The 14,215-nt window shown below is 56.7% G+C and overlaps 1 protein-coding gene across 1 annotated transcript; it reads left to right on the top strand.

The window, feature by feature from the left end:
- Positions 1-1,066: 1,066 nt before the first annotated feature.
- LOC140348181 (partitioning defective 6 homolog beta-like) lies at positions 1,067-12,480 on the top strand. Its single transcript, XM_072434265.1, has 4 exons — positions 1,067-1,117; positions 4,648-4,861; positions 10,588-10,988; positions 11,794-12,480. The coding sequence occupies exons 1-4, from the start codon at positions 1,067-1,069 to the stop codon at positions 12,235-12,237; spliced, it is 1,110 nt and encodes a 369-aa protein (XP_072290366.1). The 3' UTR covers positions 12,238-12,480.
- Positions 12,481-14,215: the final 1,735 nt, after the last annotated feature.

The following is a 14,215-nucleotide window of genomic DNA, read 5'->3' as shown; positions in this document are numbered from 1 at the left end:
ATCGCCAGAACATGTTTACACTTTAGACTTTCACAAACTCCTCTTAGGGCGTCAGCCCTATTAACCTGAAATTTGGTGAGACTCATCTTCAGGACCATCAAAAGTTATCCACATTTTTATTCAAAGAGTCACGGTGTCTGTGCGGTAAAGCCGCACATTTTGCCAAGAATTCAAAATAAAATGTCTTTTTGATGTAAAACAAAGGGGAGAAGATGTGACAGCGTCACAGATTCAGCAGTAGATGTAATAAAAGGACAATTGGGGCGCGTTAGCGCCCCCTCCTCTTGCGGCGTGGCGGCGGCGTAGCGAGGGCCGATCATTGCCGCTTGCGGCTATATTTATGATTTATTTTTGTGGGAAAAACTTGTGGTACATTTTCATCATAGTTTTACATCAGTCAAGCTGCATTTTGTAAAGAAAAAGTGAATATAAAGATGTAAATGCACTGGAAGTAAGTGTAAAACAGAATGTGTTTGTGTCTAAACACGGTTTTCACATTTATGAACAAAATCAAGGTGTTGTCTCTTATTTCTTCTTGTCAAATCGTAATATTGTGCAATTTAGATGAACGTTAGTCCCTGTTTACAGTCTGGTTGCTAGGCAACACGTTACGTCATATCTGCTGCTCATGTCCAACCAGGAAGTGACACTATAAACGGTCAAACTGGAGAAAGGTCTGAAATATAACCGTGTTTGAGTGAGATGAGGAGTCTAACATGTCACGAGCTCTTTAAAGAACTCTAAAGTTTAAAGAACTCTAAAGTTTAAAGAACTCTAAAGTTTAAAGAACTCTAAAGTTTAAAGAACTCTAAAGTTTAACGTGACCTCTTATTGTGAAGGTCAGGTGTGCAGACTCTTATTGTGAAGGTCCGTGTCCACACAGTCACGTGAGCGCGAGACACAGCGGCACAAACTGAGCCAAACCCGGACTTTACGCACTCTTTACGCACTCTTTACGCACTCTTTACGCACCGAGCCCGGGCTACACCGGGAGCAGCCGCTGTCACACGGCCGCGGGACGCACGGGAGGCGCAGAGGAGGCACGGGAGGCGCAGAGGAGTAAAACATGAACAAAGTCCAGCGCGTGTCCAGCAGCACCGTGGAGGTCAAGAGCCAGGTGCGTGTCCACTTCAGCTCCCGCGGACGCACTTCTCCCGCGGATGAACATAAACGACATAAACGGTGTAGATGACGCGGTTTGACACGAGATAAATTCTGTGTTTGACTTTAAATGTCGTTATTCTCAAACTTAGAGCAGTTTTAGCCCGAGCAAAATCTCACCTGTCACCCTCCCTCACCTGTCACCCTCCCAGGCTAGTCCTGGTTTAGACCTGGTTTAGACCTGGTTTAGACCTGGTTTAGTCCTGGTTTAGACCTGGTTTAGACCTGGTTTAGTCCTGGTTTAGACCTGGTTTAGTCCTGGTTTAGTCCTGGTTTAGTCCTGGTTTAGACCTGGTTTAGACCTGGTTTAGTCCTGGTTTAGACCTGGTTTAGTCCTGGTTTAGACCTGGTTTAGTCCTGGTTTAGTCCTGGTTTAGTCCTGGTTTAGACCTGGTTTAGACCTGGTTTAGTCCTGGTTTAGTCCTGGTTTAGTCCTGGTTTAGACCTGGTTTAGACCTGGTTTAGTCCTGGTTTAGTCCTGGTTTAGACCTGGTTTAGTCCTGGTTTAGACCTGGTTTAGACCTGGTTTAGTCCTGGTTTAGACCTGGTTTAGTCCTGGTTTAGTCCTGGTTTAGTCCTGGTTTAGTCCTGGTTTAGACCTGGTTTAGACCTGGTTTAGTCCTGGTTTAGACCTGGTTTAGTCCTGGTTTAGACCTGGTTTAGTCCTGGTTTAGTCCTGGTTTAGTCCTGGTTTAGACCTGGTTTAGACCTGGTTTAGTCCTGGTTTAGTCCTGGTTTAGTCCTGGTTTAGACCTGGTTTAGACCTGGTTTAGTCCTGGTTTAGTCCTGGTTTAGACCTGGTTTAGTCCTGGTTTAGTCCTGGTTTAGTCCTGGTTTAGACCTGGTTTAGACCTGGTTTAGTCCTGGTTTAGACCTGGTTTAGTCCTGGTTTAGACCTGGTTTAGTCCTGGTTTAGTCCTGGTTTAGTCCTGGTTTAGACCTGGTTTAGACCTGGTTTAGTCCTGGTTTAGTCCTGGTTTAGTCCTGGTTTAGTCCTGGTTTAGACCTGGTTTAGTCCTGGTTTAGTCCTGGTTTAGACCTGGTTTAGTCCTGGTTTAGTCCTGGTTTAGTCCTGGTTTAGACCTGGTTTAGTCCTGGTTTAGTCCTGGTTTAGACCTGGTTTAGTCCTGGTTTAGACCTGGTTTAGTCCTGGTTTAGTCCTGGTTTAGACCTGGTTTAGACCTGGTTTAGTCCTGGTTTAGTCCTGGTTTAGACCTGGTTTAGTCCTGGTTTAGTCCTGGTTTAGACCTGGTTTAGTCCTGGTTTAGTCCTGCTTTGGACCTGGTTTAGTCCTAGTTTAGTCCTGGTTTAGTCCTGGTTTAGTCCTGGTTTAGACCTGGTTTAGACCTGGTTTAGACCTGGTTTAGTCCTGCTTTGGACCTGGTTTAGTCCTGGTTTAGTCCTGGTTTAGTCCTGGTTTAGACCTGGTTTAGTCCTGGTTTAGTCCTGGTTTAGACCTGGTTTAGACCTGGTTTAGACCTGGTTTAGTCCTGGTTTAGTCCTGGTTTAGTCCTGGTTTAGTCCTGGTTTAGACCTGGTTTAGACCTGGTTTAGACCTGGTTTAGACCTGGTTTAGTCCTGGTGCTGTTTAGTGCTTTATGCTATATTAAATGTTATAAATTATGTTATACATTTATTATATTTGTCATGTGTTATGTTATATTTTATATTACATGTTGTATATTGTTGTGTTGTTATGATCTCTCTGGGTGGAGTCTGCATGTTCTCCCCGTGTTACCGTGGCTCCTCCCACCGTCCAAACACATGTATTTAGGTCAAATTGGTGACTCTAAATTGGCCCTAGAGAATGAAGTGAGAGTGAACTGTCTGTTATGTCTCTGTCTCTGTGTTGGCCACTGTCCAGGGTATACCCCGCTTAAGGCCCAAAGTCACTGGGATAGGTTCCAGTCACCCGTGACCCCGAAAAGGGACCAAGCGGTAGAAAATGGATGGATGTTATATATATTATATATGTTGTGTTATATATAATGTATATGTTATATACATCCTGGTTGTCCTGGTGCAGTGTCTCATGTCTCAGTGTCTCATGTCTCATGTCTCATGTCTCAGTGTCTCAGTGTCTCATGTCTCAGTGTCTCATGTCTCAGTGTCTCAGTGTCTCATGTCTCAGTGTCTCAGTGTCTCAGTGTCTCATGTCTCAGTGTCTCAGTGTCTCATGTCTCATGTCTCAGTGTCTCATGTCTCAGTGTCTCATGTCTCATGTCTCATGTCTCATGTCTCAGTGTCTCAGTGTCTCATGTCTCAGGTCTCATGTCTCATGTCTCAGTGTCTCATGTCTCATGTCTCATGTCTCAGTGTCTCATGTCTCATGTCTCATGTCTCATGTCTCAGTGTCTCATGTCTCAGTGTCTCATGTCTCAGTGTCTCAGTGTCTCAGTGTCTCAGTGTCTCATGTCTCAGTGTCTCAGTGTCTCAGTGTCTCATGTCTCAGGTCTCATGTCTCATGTCTCATGTCTCAGTGTCTCATGTCTCAGTGTCTCAGTGTCTCAGTGTCTCATGTCTCAGTGTCTCATGTCTCATGTCTCATGTCTCAGTGTCTCAGTGTCTCATGTCTCAGTGTCTCATGTCTCAGTGTCTCATGTCTCAGTGTCTCATGTCTCATGTCTCATGTCTCATGTCTCAGTGTCTCATGTCTCAGTGTCTCATGTCTCATGTCTCATGTCTCATGTCTCAGTGTCTCAGTGTCTCATGTCTCAGGTCTCAGGTCTCATGTCTCATGTCTCATGTCTCATGTCTCATGTCTCAGTGTCTCATGTCTCATGTCTCAGTGTCTCAGTGTCTCATGTCTCAGTGTCTCAGTGTCTCATGTCTCAGTGTCTCATGTCTCAGTGTCTCAGTGTCTCAGTGTCTCATGTCTCAGGTCTCATGTCTCATGTCTCATGTCTCAGTGTCTCATGTCTCATGTCTCATGTCTCAGTGTCTCATGTCTCATGTCTCAGTGTCTCAGTGTCTCATGTCTCAGTGTCTCATGTCTCATGTCTCAGTGTCTCATGTCTCATGTCTCAGTGTCTCATGTCTCATGTCTCGGTGTCTCATGTCTCGATGTCTCATGTCTCATGTCTCAGTGTCTCATGTCTCAGTGTCTCAGTGTCTCAGTGTCTCATGTCTCAGTGTCTCATGTCTCAGTGTCTCAGTGTCTCAGGTCTCATGTCTCATGTCTCATGTCTCATGTCTCATGTCTCATGTCTCATGTCTCAGTGTCTCATGTCTCATGTCTCATGTCTCATGTCTCATGTCTCATGTCTCAGTGTCTCATGTCTCATGTCTCAGTGTCTCAGTGTCTCATGTCTCATGTCTCATGTCTCAGTGTCTCATGTCTCAGTGTCTCATGTCTCATGTCTCATGTCTCAGTGTCTCATGTCTCAGTGTCTCATGTCTCATGTCTCAGTGTCTCATGTCTCATGTCTCAGTGTCTCATGTCTCATGTCTCAGTGTCTCATGTCTCGGTGTCTCTTGTCCTCTCAGTTTGGGGCAGAGTTCCGTCGGTTCCGTCTGGACCGTTCTTGTGGGTTCCATGAGTTCCTGGAGCTGCTGCAGCTCGTGCACCGCATCAATGTGGAGCTGCTGGTGACCTACGGCGACCTTCAGGGCGACCTCCTGCCAATCACCAACCACCACACCTACCGACACGCCCTCACCAAGGCCACGCCCCTTCTGCGCCTGTTCCTGCAGCGCAAAGGTCAGATGTCCTCCCACAACATGTCCCTGTGTCAGATGTCCTCCCACAACATGTCCCTGTGTCAGATGTCCTCCCACAACATGTCCCTGTGTCAGATGTCCTCCCACAACATGTCCCTGTGTCAGATGTCCTCCCACAACATGTCCCTGTGTCAGATGTCCTCCCACAACATGTCAGTGTTATCAGCAGTGGAAGTTAATGCTCATGTGACCTAACGGCAACATAGAAAGAGGAAACAGAACTGGACCCAGTACTGACCCCTGAGGCACACCTGAGTGACTGTAGAACAAGGGGCGGAGCTCAAATTTCCATGACAAACTGGGCTCTACCTCTGACTGTGCTTTTAGAGACTCTTGCACCACCAAAAGGTCAGCATGTTGAGAGTGAAGAGCTCTGATTGGATGAGATGGTTCGAGAGCATCTTTGAGGTGGGAGGGGCCATGTCTATCTGTTTAACATGAGCTGGAGCACAGCACAGCTAACGCTACGGGAGCTAAACCATCAAAAGACCGGGGCCCCAGCGGAGAACAGACCGTCTCACAAGCTAACAGGCTAGCATGGCTAACAGGCTAGCATGGCTAACAGGCTAGCATGGCTAAAAGGCCGAGCAGAAGCTATGTCCTCCCTGTGTGAAGCAAGCAAGGACATAGGTGTACAACAGGTGGCCCTTGTGTTGTGTGAAATGCTGCGTGACGTGGGGTCCCTGAGAGCAAAACGGAGGTGAAGACGGGAGGAGGAGGCGGAGCAGGATATATCACGTGTGGGGGCCCCTCATTAGGACCTTTGTCCATGTTCAGCACATGTTTCTGTTCTTCTTGTGTTTAGTTCGACCGGAGAGTTTTATAATAAGAGTAAAAGAAAAGTCAATAGACTTTCACATGGGCCCCATGTGAGAGGGCCCCGTGTGAGAGGGCCCTGTGTGAGAGGGCCCTGTGTGAGAGGGCCCTGTGTGAGAGGGCCCCGTGTGAGAGGGCCCCGTGTGAGAGGGCCCCGTGTGAGAGGGCCCCGTGTGAGAGGGCCCCGTGTGAGAGGGCCCCGTGTGAGAGGGCCCCGTGTGAGAGGGCCCCGTGTGAGAGGGCCCCGTGTGAGAGGGCCCCGTGTGAGAGGGCCCCGTGTGAGAGGGCCCCGTGTGAGAGGGCCCCGTGTGAGACGCCCCGTGTGAGAGGCCCCGTGTGAGAGGCCCCGTGTGAGAGGGCCCCGTGTGAGAGGGCCCCGTGTGAGAGGGCCCGTGTGAGAGGGCCCCGTGTGAGAGGGCCCTGTGTGAGAGGGCCCCGTGTGAGAGGGCCCCGTGTGAGAGGGCCCCGTGTGAGAGGGCCCCGTGTGAGAGGGCCCCGTGTGAGAGGGCCCCGTGTGAGAGGGCCCCGTGTGAGAGGGCCCCGTGTGAGAGGGCCCCGTGTGAGAGGGCCCCGTGTGAGAGGGCCCCGTGTGAGAGGCCCCGTGTGAGAGGCCCCGTGTGAGAGGCCCCGTGTGAGAGGCCCCGTGTGAGAGGGCCCCGTGTGAGAGGCCCCCGTGTGAGAGGGCCCCGTGTGAGAGGGCCCCGTGTGAGAGGGCCCCGTGTGAGAGGGCCCCGTGTGAGAGGGCCCCGTGTGAGAGGGCCCCGTGTGAGAGGGCCCCGTGTGAGGGGGCCCCGTGTGAGAGGGCCCCGTGTGAGAGGGCCCCGTGTGAGAGGGCCCCGTGTGAGAGGGCCCCGTGTGAGAGGCCCCGTGTGAGAGGGCCCCGTGTGAGAGGGCCCCGTGTGAGAGGGCCCCGTGTGAGAGGCCCCGTGTGAGAGGGCCCCGTGTGAGAGGGCCCCGTGTGAGAGGCCCCGTGTGAGAGGGCCCCGTGTGAGAGGTCCCCGTGTGAGAGGCCCCGTGTGAGAGGCCCCGTGTGAGAGGGCCCCGTGTGAGAGGGCCCCGTGTGAGAGGGCCCCGTGTGAGAGGGCCCCGTGTGAGAGGGCCCCGTGTGAGAGGCCCCGTGTGAGAGGGCCCCGTGTGAGAGGCCCCGTGTGAGAGGGCCCCGTGTGAGAGGGCCCCGTGTGAGAGGGCCCCGTGTGAGAGGCCCCGTGTGAGAGGGCCCCGTGTGAGAGGCCCCGTGTGAGAGGGCCCCGTGTGAGAGGGCCCCGTGTGAGAGGGCCCCGTGTGAGAGGCCCCGTGTGAGAGGGCCCCGTGTGAGAGGGTGTGAGAGGCCCCGTGTGAGAGGGCCCCGTGTGAGAGGGTGTGAGAGGTCCCCGTGTGAGAGGGCCCCGTGTGAGAGGGTGTGAGAGGGCCCCGTGTGAGAGGCCCCGTGTGAGAGGGCCCCGTGTGAGATGCCCCGTGTGAGAGGGCCCGTGTGAGAGGCCCCGTGTGAGAGGGCCCCGTGTGAGAGGCCCCGTGTGAGAGGCCCCGTGTGAGAGGCCCCGTGTGAGAGGCCCCGTGTGAGAGGGCCCCGTGTGAGAGGCCCCCGTGTGAGAGGGCCCGTGTGAGAGGGCCCCGTGTGAGAGGGTGTGAGAGGGCCCCGTGTGAGAGGGCCCCGTGTGAGAGGCCCCGTGTGAGAGGCCCCGTGTGAGAGGGCCCCGTGTGAGAGGCCCCGTGTGAGAGGCCCCGTGTGAGAGGCCCCGTGTGAGAGGGCCCCGTGTGAGAGGCCCCGTGTGAGAGGGCCCCGTGTGAGAGGCCCCGTGTGAGAGGCCCCTGTGTGAGAGGGCCCTGTGTGAGAGGCCCCGTGTGAGAGGCCCCGTGTGAGAGGCCCCGTGTGAGAGGCCCCGTGTGAGAGGCCCCGTGTGAGAGGCCCCGTGTGAGAGGCCCCGTGTGAGAGGCCCCGTGTGAGAGGGCCCGTGTGAGAGGGCCCCGTGTGAGAGGCCCCGTGTGAGAGGGCCCGTGTGAGAGGGCCCCGTGTGAGAGGGCCCCGTGTGAGAGGGCCCCGTGTGAGAGGCCCCATGTGAGAGGGCCCCGTGTGAGAGGGCCCCGTGTGAGAGGGCCCCGTGTGAGAGGGCCCCGTGTGAGAGGGCCCCGTGTGAGAGGGCCCCGTGTGAGAGGGCCCCGTGTGAGAGGGCCCCGTGTGAGAGGGCCCCGTGTGAGAGGGCCCCGTGTGAGAGGGCCCCGTGTGAGAGGGCCCCGTGTGAGAGGGCCCCGTGTGAGAGGGCCCCGTGTGAGAGGGCCCCGTGTGAGAGGGCCCCGTGTGAGACGCCCCGTGTGAGAGGCCCCGTGTGAGAGGCCCCGTGTGAGAGGGCCCCGTGTGAGAGGGCCCCGTGTGAGAGGGCCCGTGTGAGAGGGCCCCGTGTGAGAGGGCCCCGTGTGAGAGGGCCCCGTGTGAGAGGGCCCCGTGTGAGAGGGCCCCGTGTGAGAGGGCCCCGTGTGAGAGGGCCCCGTGTGAGAGGGCCCCGTGTGAGAGGGCCCCGTGTGAGAGGGCCCCGTGTGAGAGGCCCCGTGTGAGAGGCCCCGTGTGAGAGGCCCCGTGTGAGAGGCCCCGTGTGAGAGGGCCCCGTGTGAGAGGCCCCCGTGTGAGAGGGCCCCGTGTGAGAGGGCCCCGTGTGAGAGGGCCCCGTGTGAGAGGGCCCCGTGTGAGAGGGCCCCGTGTGAGAGGGCCCCGTGTGAGAGGGCCCCGTGTGAGGGGGCCCCGTGTGAGAGGGCCCCGTGTGAGAGGGCCCCGTGTGAGAGGGCCCCGTGTGAGAGGGCCCCGTGTGAGAGGCCCCGTGTGAGAGGGCCCCGTGTGAGAGGGCCCCGTGTGAGAGGGCCCCGTGTGAGAGGCCCCGTGTGAGAGGGCCCCGTGTGAGAGGGCCCCGTGTGAGAGGCCCCGTGTGAGAGGGCCCCGTGTGAGAGGTCCCCGTGTGAGAGGCCCCGTGTGAGAGGCCCCGTGTGAGAGGGCCCCGTGTGAGAGGGCCCCGTGTGAGAGGGCCCCGTGTGAGAGGGCCCCGTGTGAGAGGCCCCGTGTGAGAGGGCCCCGTGTGAGAGGCCCCGTGTGAGAGGGCCCCGTGTGAGAGGGCCCCGTGTGAGAGGGCCCCGTGTGAGAGGCCCCGTGTGAGAGGGCCCCGTGTGAGAGGCCCCGTGTGAGAGGGCCCCGTGTGAGAGGGCCCCGTGTGAGAGGGCCCCGTGTGAGAGGCCCCGTGTGAGAGGGCCCCGTGTGAGAGGGTGTGAGAGGTCCCCGTGTGAGAGGCCCCGTGTGAGAGGGCCCCGTGTGAGAGGGTGTGAGAGGTCCCCGTGTGAGAGGGCCCCGTGTGAGAGGGTGTGAGAGGGCCCCGTGTGAGAGGCCCCGTGTGAGAGGGCCCCGTGTGAGATGCCCCGTGTGAGAGGGCCCGTGTGAGAGGCCCCGTGTGAGAGGGCCCCGTGTGAGAGGCCCCGTGTGAGAGGCCCCGTGTGAGAGGCCCCGTGTGAGAGGCCCCGTGTGAGAGGGCCCCGTGTGAGAGGCCCCCGTGTGAGAGGGCCCGTGTGAGAGGGCCCCGTGTGAGAGGGTGTGAGAGGGCCCCGTGTGAGAGGGCCCCGTGTGAGAGGCCCCGTGTGAGAGGCCCCGTGTGAGAGGGCCCCGTGTGAGAGGCCCCGTGTGAGAGGCCCCGTGTGAGAGGCCCCGTGTGAGAGGGCCCCGTGTGAGAGGCCCCGTGTGAGAGGGCCCCGTGTGAGAGGCCCCGTGTGAGAGGCCCCTGTGTGAGAGGGCCCTGTGTGAGAGGCCCCGTGTGAGAGGCCCCGTGTGAGAGGCCCCGTGTGAGAGGCCCCGTGTGAGAGGCCCCGTGTGAGAGGCCCCGTGTGAGAGGCCCCGTGTGAGAGGCCCCGTGTGAGAGGGCCCGTGTGAGAGGGCCCCGTGTGAGAGGCCCCGTGTGAGAGGGCCCGTGTGAGAGGGCCCCGTGTGAGAGGGCCCCGTGTGAGAGGGCCCCGTGTGAGAGGGCCCCGTGTGAGAGGGCCCCGTGTGAGAGGGCCCCGTGTGAGAGGGTGTGAGAGGGCCCGTGTGAAAGGGCCCGTGTGAGAGGGCCCCGTGTGAGAGGCCCCGTGTGAGAGGCCTCCGTGTGAGGGCCCCGTGTGAGAGGGCCCCGTGTGAGAGGGCCCCGTGTGAGAGGGTGTGAGAGGGCCCCATATGAGAGGGCCCCGTGTGAGAGGGCCCCGTGTGAGAGGGCCCGTGTGAGAGGGCCCCGTGTGAGAGGGCCCCGTGTGAGAGGGCCCCGTGTGAGAGGGCCCCGTGTGAGAGGGCCCGTGTGAGAGGGCCCCGTGTGAGAGGGCCCCGTTTGAGAGGGCCCCGTGTGAGGGCCCCGTGTGAGACCCCGTGTGAGGGTCCCGTGTGAGAGGCCCCGTGTGAGAGGCCCCGTGTGTGAGGGCCCCGTGTGAGGGCCCCGTGTGAGGGCCCCGTGTGAGGGCCCCGTGTGAGGGCCCCGTGTGAGGGCCCCGTGAGCAATTACTATCATCCAGTGTGGACCCTGCTGCTCCTGCCAGAGGCCACACCCACACTCCTGGTTTAGTCCTGGTTTAGTCCTGGTTTAGTCCTGGTTTAGACCTTAGAGATGAAGGGCGTGTTTGAAAGAGAGAGTGAGGGGGAGATTGTGTGTAAAGATGGTCTTATGTCGTCTTGTGTCTTTGTGGATTGGTTTGGGAGGACTCACTCGTGTGTCCCTCTCTCGTCCCTCAGAGGAAGCGGACTCACTCGTGTGTCCCTCTCTCGTCCCTCAGAGGAAGCGGACTCACTCGTGTGTCCCTCTCTCGTCCCTCAGAGGAAGCGGACTCACTCGTGTGTCCCTCTCTCGTCCCTCAGAGGAAGCGGACTCACTCGTGTGTCCCTCTCTCGTCCCTCAGAGGAAGCGGACTACTCCACGTTGGGCTCGGACTCTTTGACTCGTAAGAAGAGGGCGGGGCTGGCGGTGCTTCGCTCGGACGCTCATCGTAAGAAGACGGTGGTCCTGATCAGTCTCCCGCGAGACTTCCGTCCCGTGTCGTCCATCATCGACGTGGACATCCTGCCGGAGACGCACCGCCGCGTTCGCCTCTACAAACACGGGCAGGAGAAACCGCTGGGCTTCTACATCCGGGACGGCTCCAGCGTCAGGGTCACGGCCCAGGGTTTGGAGAAGGTCCCCGGGATCTTCATCTCCAGGATGGTCCCGGGCGGACTGGCCGAGGGCACGGGTCTGCTGGCGGTCAACGACGAGGTCCTGGAGGTCAACGGCATCGAGGTGTCAGGGAAGAGCCTCGACCAGGTGCGTGCGCCGTTATCAGGGTGTATCAGGGTGTGTCAGGGTATATCAGGGTGTGTCAGGGTGTGTCAGGGTGTATCAGGGTGTATCAGGGTGTGTCAGGGTGTGTCAGGGTGTGTCAGGGTGTATCAGGGTGTGTCAGGGTGTGTCAGGGTGTGTCAGGGTGTGTCAGGGTGTGTCAGGGTGTGTCAGGGTGTATCAGGGTGTATCAGGGTGTGTCAGGGTGTGTCAGGGTGTATCAAGGTATATCAGGGTGTGTCAGGGTGTATCAGGGTGTGTCAGGGTGTGTCAGGGTGTGTCAGGGTGTGTCAGGGTGTATCAGGGTGTGTCAGGGTGTGTCAGGGTGTATCAGGGTGTGTCAGGGTATGTCAGGGTGTGTCAGGGTGTGTCAGGGTGTGTCAGGGTGTGTCAGGGTGTGTCAGGGTATATCAGGGTGTGTCAGGGTATATCAGGGTATATCAGGGTATATCAGGGTATATCAGGGTGTATCAGGGTGTATCAGGGTGTATCAGGGTGTATCAGGGTGTATCAGGGTGTATCAGGGTATATCAGGGTGTGTCAGGGTGTGTCAGGGTGTGTCAGGGTGTGTCAGGGTGTGTCAGGGTGTGTCAGGGTGTGTCAGGGTGTGTCAGGGTGTATCAGGGTGTATCAGGGTGTATCAGGGTGTATCAGGGTGTATCAGGGTGTATCAGGGTGTATCAGGGTGTATCAGGGTATATCAGGGTGTATCAGGGTATATCAGGGTGTATCAGGGTATATCAGGGTATATCAGGGTGTATCAGGGTGTATCAGGGTATTGCTGTTGCAGGTCACAGACATGATGATCGCCAACAGTCATAACCTGATCATCACGGTGAAACCCGCCAACCAGAGGAACAACGTGGTGCGCAGTCGAGAGGCGGGCACGGCGTCGGGCAGCTCGGGCCGCTCGTCCGACAGCGGCGCCAGCTTCTACGGGTACGGCGGCTTCTCCAGCGCCGCGCCCGCTCACATCATCCAGAACTTCCCCGTGGGCGAAGAGGAGAGCGAGGACGAGGAGGACCTGGTGATCGAGGCCCAGGGCGTCGCTGACGTGCCGCGATACGAGCCTCACCTGAACCTGCGCCTCCACAACGCCACGTCCAATGGGACTCTGAGCTCCAGCGCCAGTCTGGGCAGTCTGACCACGCCCACAGCTAATAACGGCTCCTCCCCCGAGTCGGCAAGACACAGGTGGAGTCTGGAGGAGGACGGCACGGTCATCACGCTCTGAGACTCTGGAAACAACCGATATCTCCTCCAACACCTCCTCCAACACCTCCTCAAACACCTCCTCCAACACCTCCTCCAACACCTCCTCCAACACCTCCTCAAACACCTCCTCAAACACCTCCTCCAACACCTCCTCCAACACCTCCTCCAACACCTCCTCCAACACCTCCTCCAACACCTCCTCAAACACCTCCTCCAACACCTCCTCCAACACCTCCTCCAACACCTCCTCCAACACCTCCTCAAACACCTCCAACACCTCCTCCAACACCTCCTCCAACACCTCCTCAAACACCTCCTCCAACACCTCCTCCAACACCTCCTCCAACACCTCCTCCCACACTCCAACACCTCCTCCCACACTCCAACACCTCCTCCCACACTCCAACACCTCCTCAAACACCTCCTCCAACACCTCCTCCAACACCTCCTCCAACACCTCCTCCAACACCTCCTCCAACACCTCCTCCAACACCTCCTCCAACACCTCCTCCAACACCTCCTCAAACACCTCCTCAAACACCTCCTCCAACACCTCCTCCAACACCTCCTCCAACACCTCCTCCAACACCTCCTCCAACACCTCCTCCAACACCTCCTCCAACACCTCCTCCAACACCTCCTCAAACACCTCCTCCAACACCTCCTCCAACACCTCCTCCAACACCTCCTCCAACACCTCCTCAAACACCTCCTCCAACACCTCCTCCAACACCTCCTCCAACACCTCCTCAAACACCTCCTCCAACACCTCCTCCAACACCTCCTCCAACACCTCCTCCCACACTCCAACACCTCCTCCCACACTCCAACACCTCCTCCCACACTCCAACACCTCCTCAAACACCTCCTCCAACACCTCCTCCAACACCTCCTCCAACACCTCCTCCAACACCTCCTCCAACACCTCCTCCAACACCTCCTCCAACACCTCCTCCAACACCTCCTCCAACACCTCCTCCAACACCTCCTCCAACACCTCCTCCAACACCTCCTCCAATACCTCCTCAAACACCTCCTCAAACACCTCCTCAAACACCTCCTCCAATACCTCCTCAAACACCTCCTCCAACACCTCCTCAAACACCTCCTCCAACACCTCCTCCAACACCTCCTCCAACACCTCCTCCAACACCTCCTCAAACACCTCCTCCAATACCTCCTCAAACACCTCCTCCAACACCTCCTCCCACACTCCAACACCTCCTCCAACACCTCCTCCAACACCTCCTCCAACACCTCCTCCAACACCTCCTCCCACACTCCAACACCTCCTCCCACACTCCAACACCTCCTCAAACACCTCCTCCAACACCTCCTCAAACACCTCCTCAAACACCTCCTCCAACACCTCCTCCAACATCTCAAACATTCCTCAGGAGCTCACACCTGTGTCAGATCCTCCTCCTGCAGGAGCTCACACCTGTGTCAGATCCTCCTCCTGCAGGAGCTCACACCTGTGTCAGATCCTCCTCCTGCAGGAGCTCACACCTGTGTCAGATCCTCCTCCTGCAGGAGCTCACACCTGTGTCAGATCCTCCTCCTGCAGGAGCTCACACCTGTTTTGATGACGTTTATGATGTCACTTCCTGGTTTGACTGTAAACAAGGGCCAAAGTCCATCTAAACTCACATTATATTTATGATTGACACATAATTAGATGATTACAGCAACAACATGTTTATTGAGTTAAAAGACATTTAAACTGTTGGAGCGGCGCGTTTTGATGACATCACAGAGGGACTCCACCCATTTCAAACTATGATCATGATTCACAAACAAACAAACAAACAAACAAACAAACAACAACGTGATTGTGAAAAGATGAAGAATATTTAGATCTTTTAAAATGTTGAAATATTTTTGTAACAACACATTCTGTTTTTCAAAATGTGAAGGATTTTATCTGTTTTATCTCTTTTATTTGATGCATTTTGATAAAATAATAATAATAATAATAATAATAATAATAATGGTAT

This window comes from Eucyclogobius newberryi, unplaced genomic scaffold (assembly GCF_026437365.1).
Source record: "Eucyclogobius newberryi isolate DKJ021-1_F unplaced genomic scaffold, fEucNew1.0.hap1 SCAF_604, whole genome shotgun sequence".
NCBI classification, from domain to species: domain Eukaryota; kingdom Metazoa; phylum Chordata; class Actinopteri; order Gobiiformes; family Gobiidae; genus Eucyclogobius; species Eucyclogobius newberryi.
This window is presented reverse-complemented; position numbering and strand designations above follow the sequence as displayed.

Excerpts from the sequence above, each read along its gene's own strand:
- LOC140348181 (XM_072434265.1), top strand. The coding sequence starts at position 1,067 with ATGAACAAAGTCCAGCGCGTGTCCAGCAGCACCGTGGAGGTCAAGAGC. Across the intron at positions 1,118-4,647 it reads CCGTGGAGGTCAAGAGCCAG|TTTGGGGCAGAGTTCCGTCG; the intron begins GTGCGTGTCCAC and ends TTGTCCTCTCAG. Across the intron at positions 4,862-10,587 it reads CCTGTTCCTGCAGCGCAAAG|AGGAAGCGGACTACTCCACG; the intron begins GTCAGATGTCCT and ends CTCGTCCCTCAG.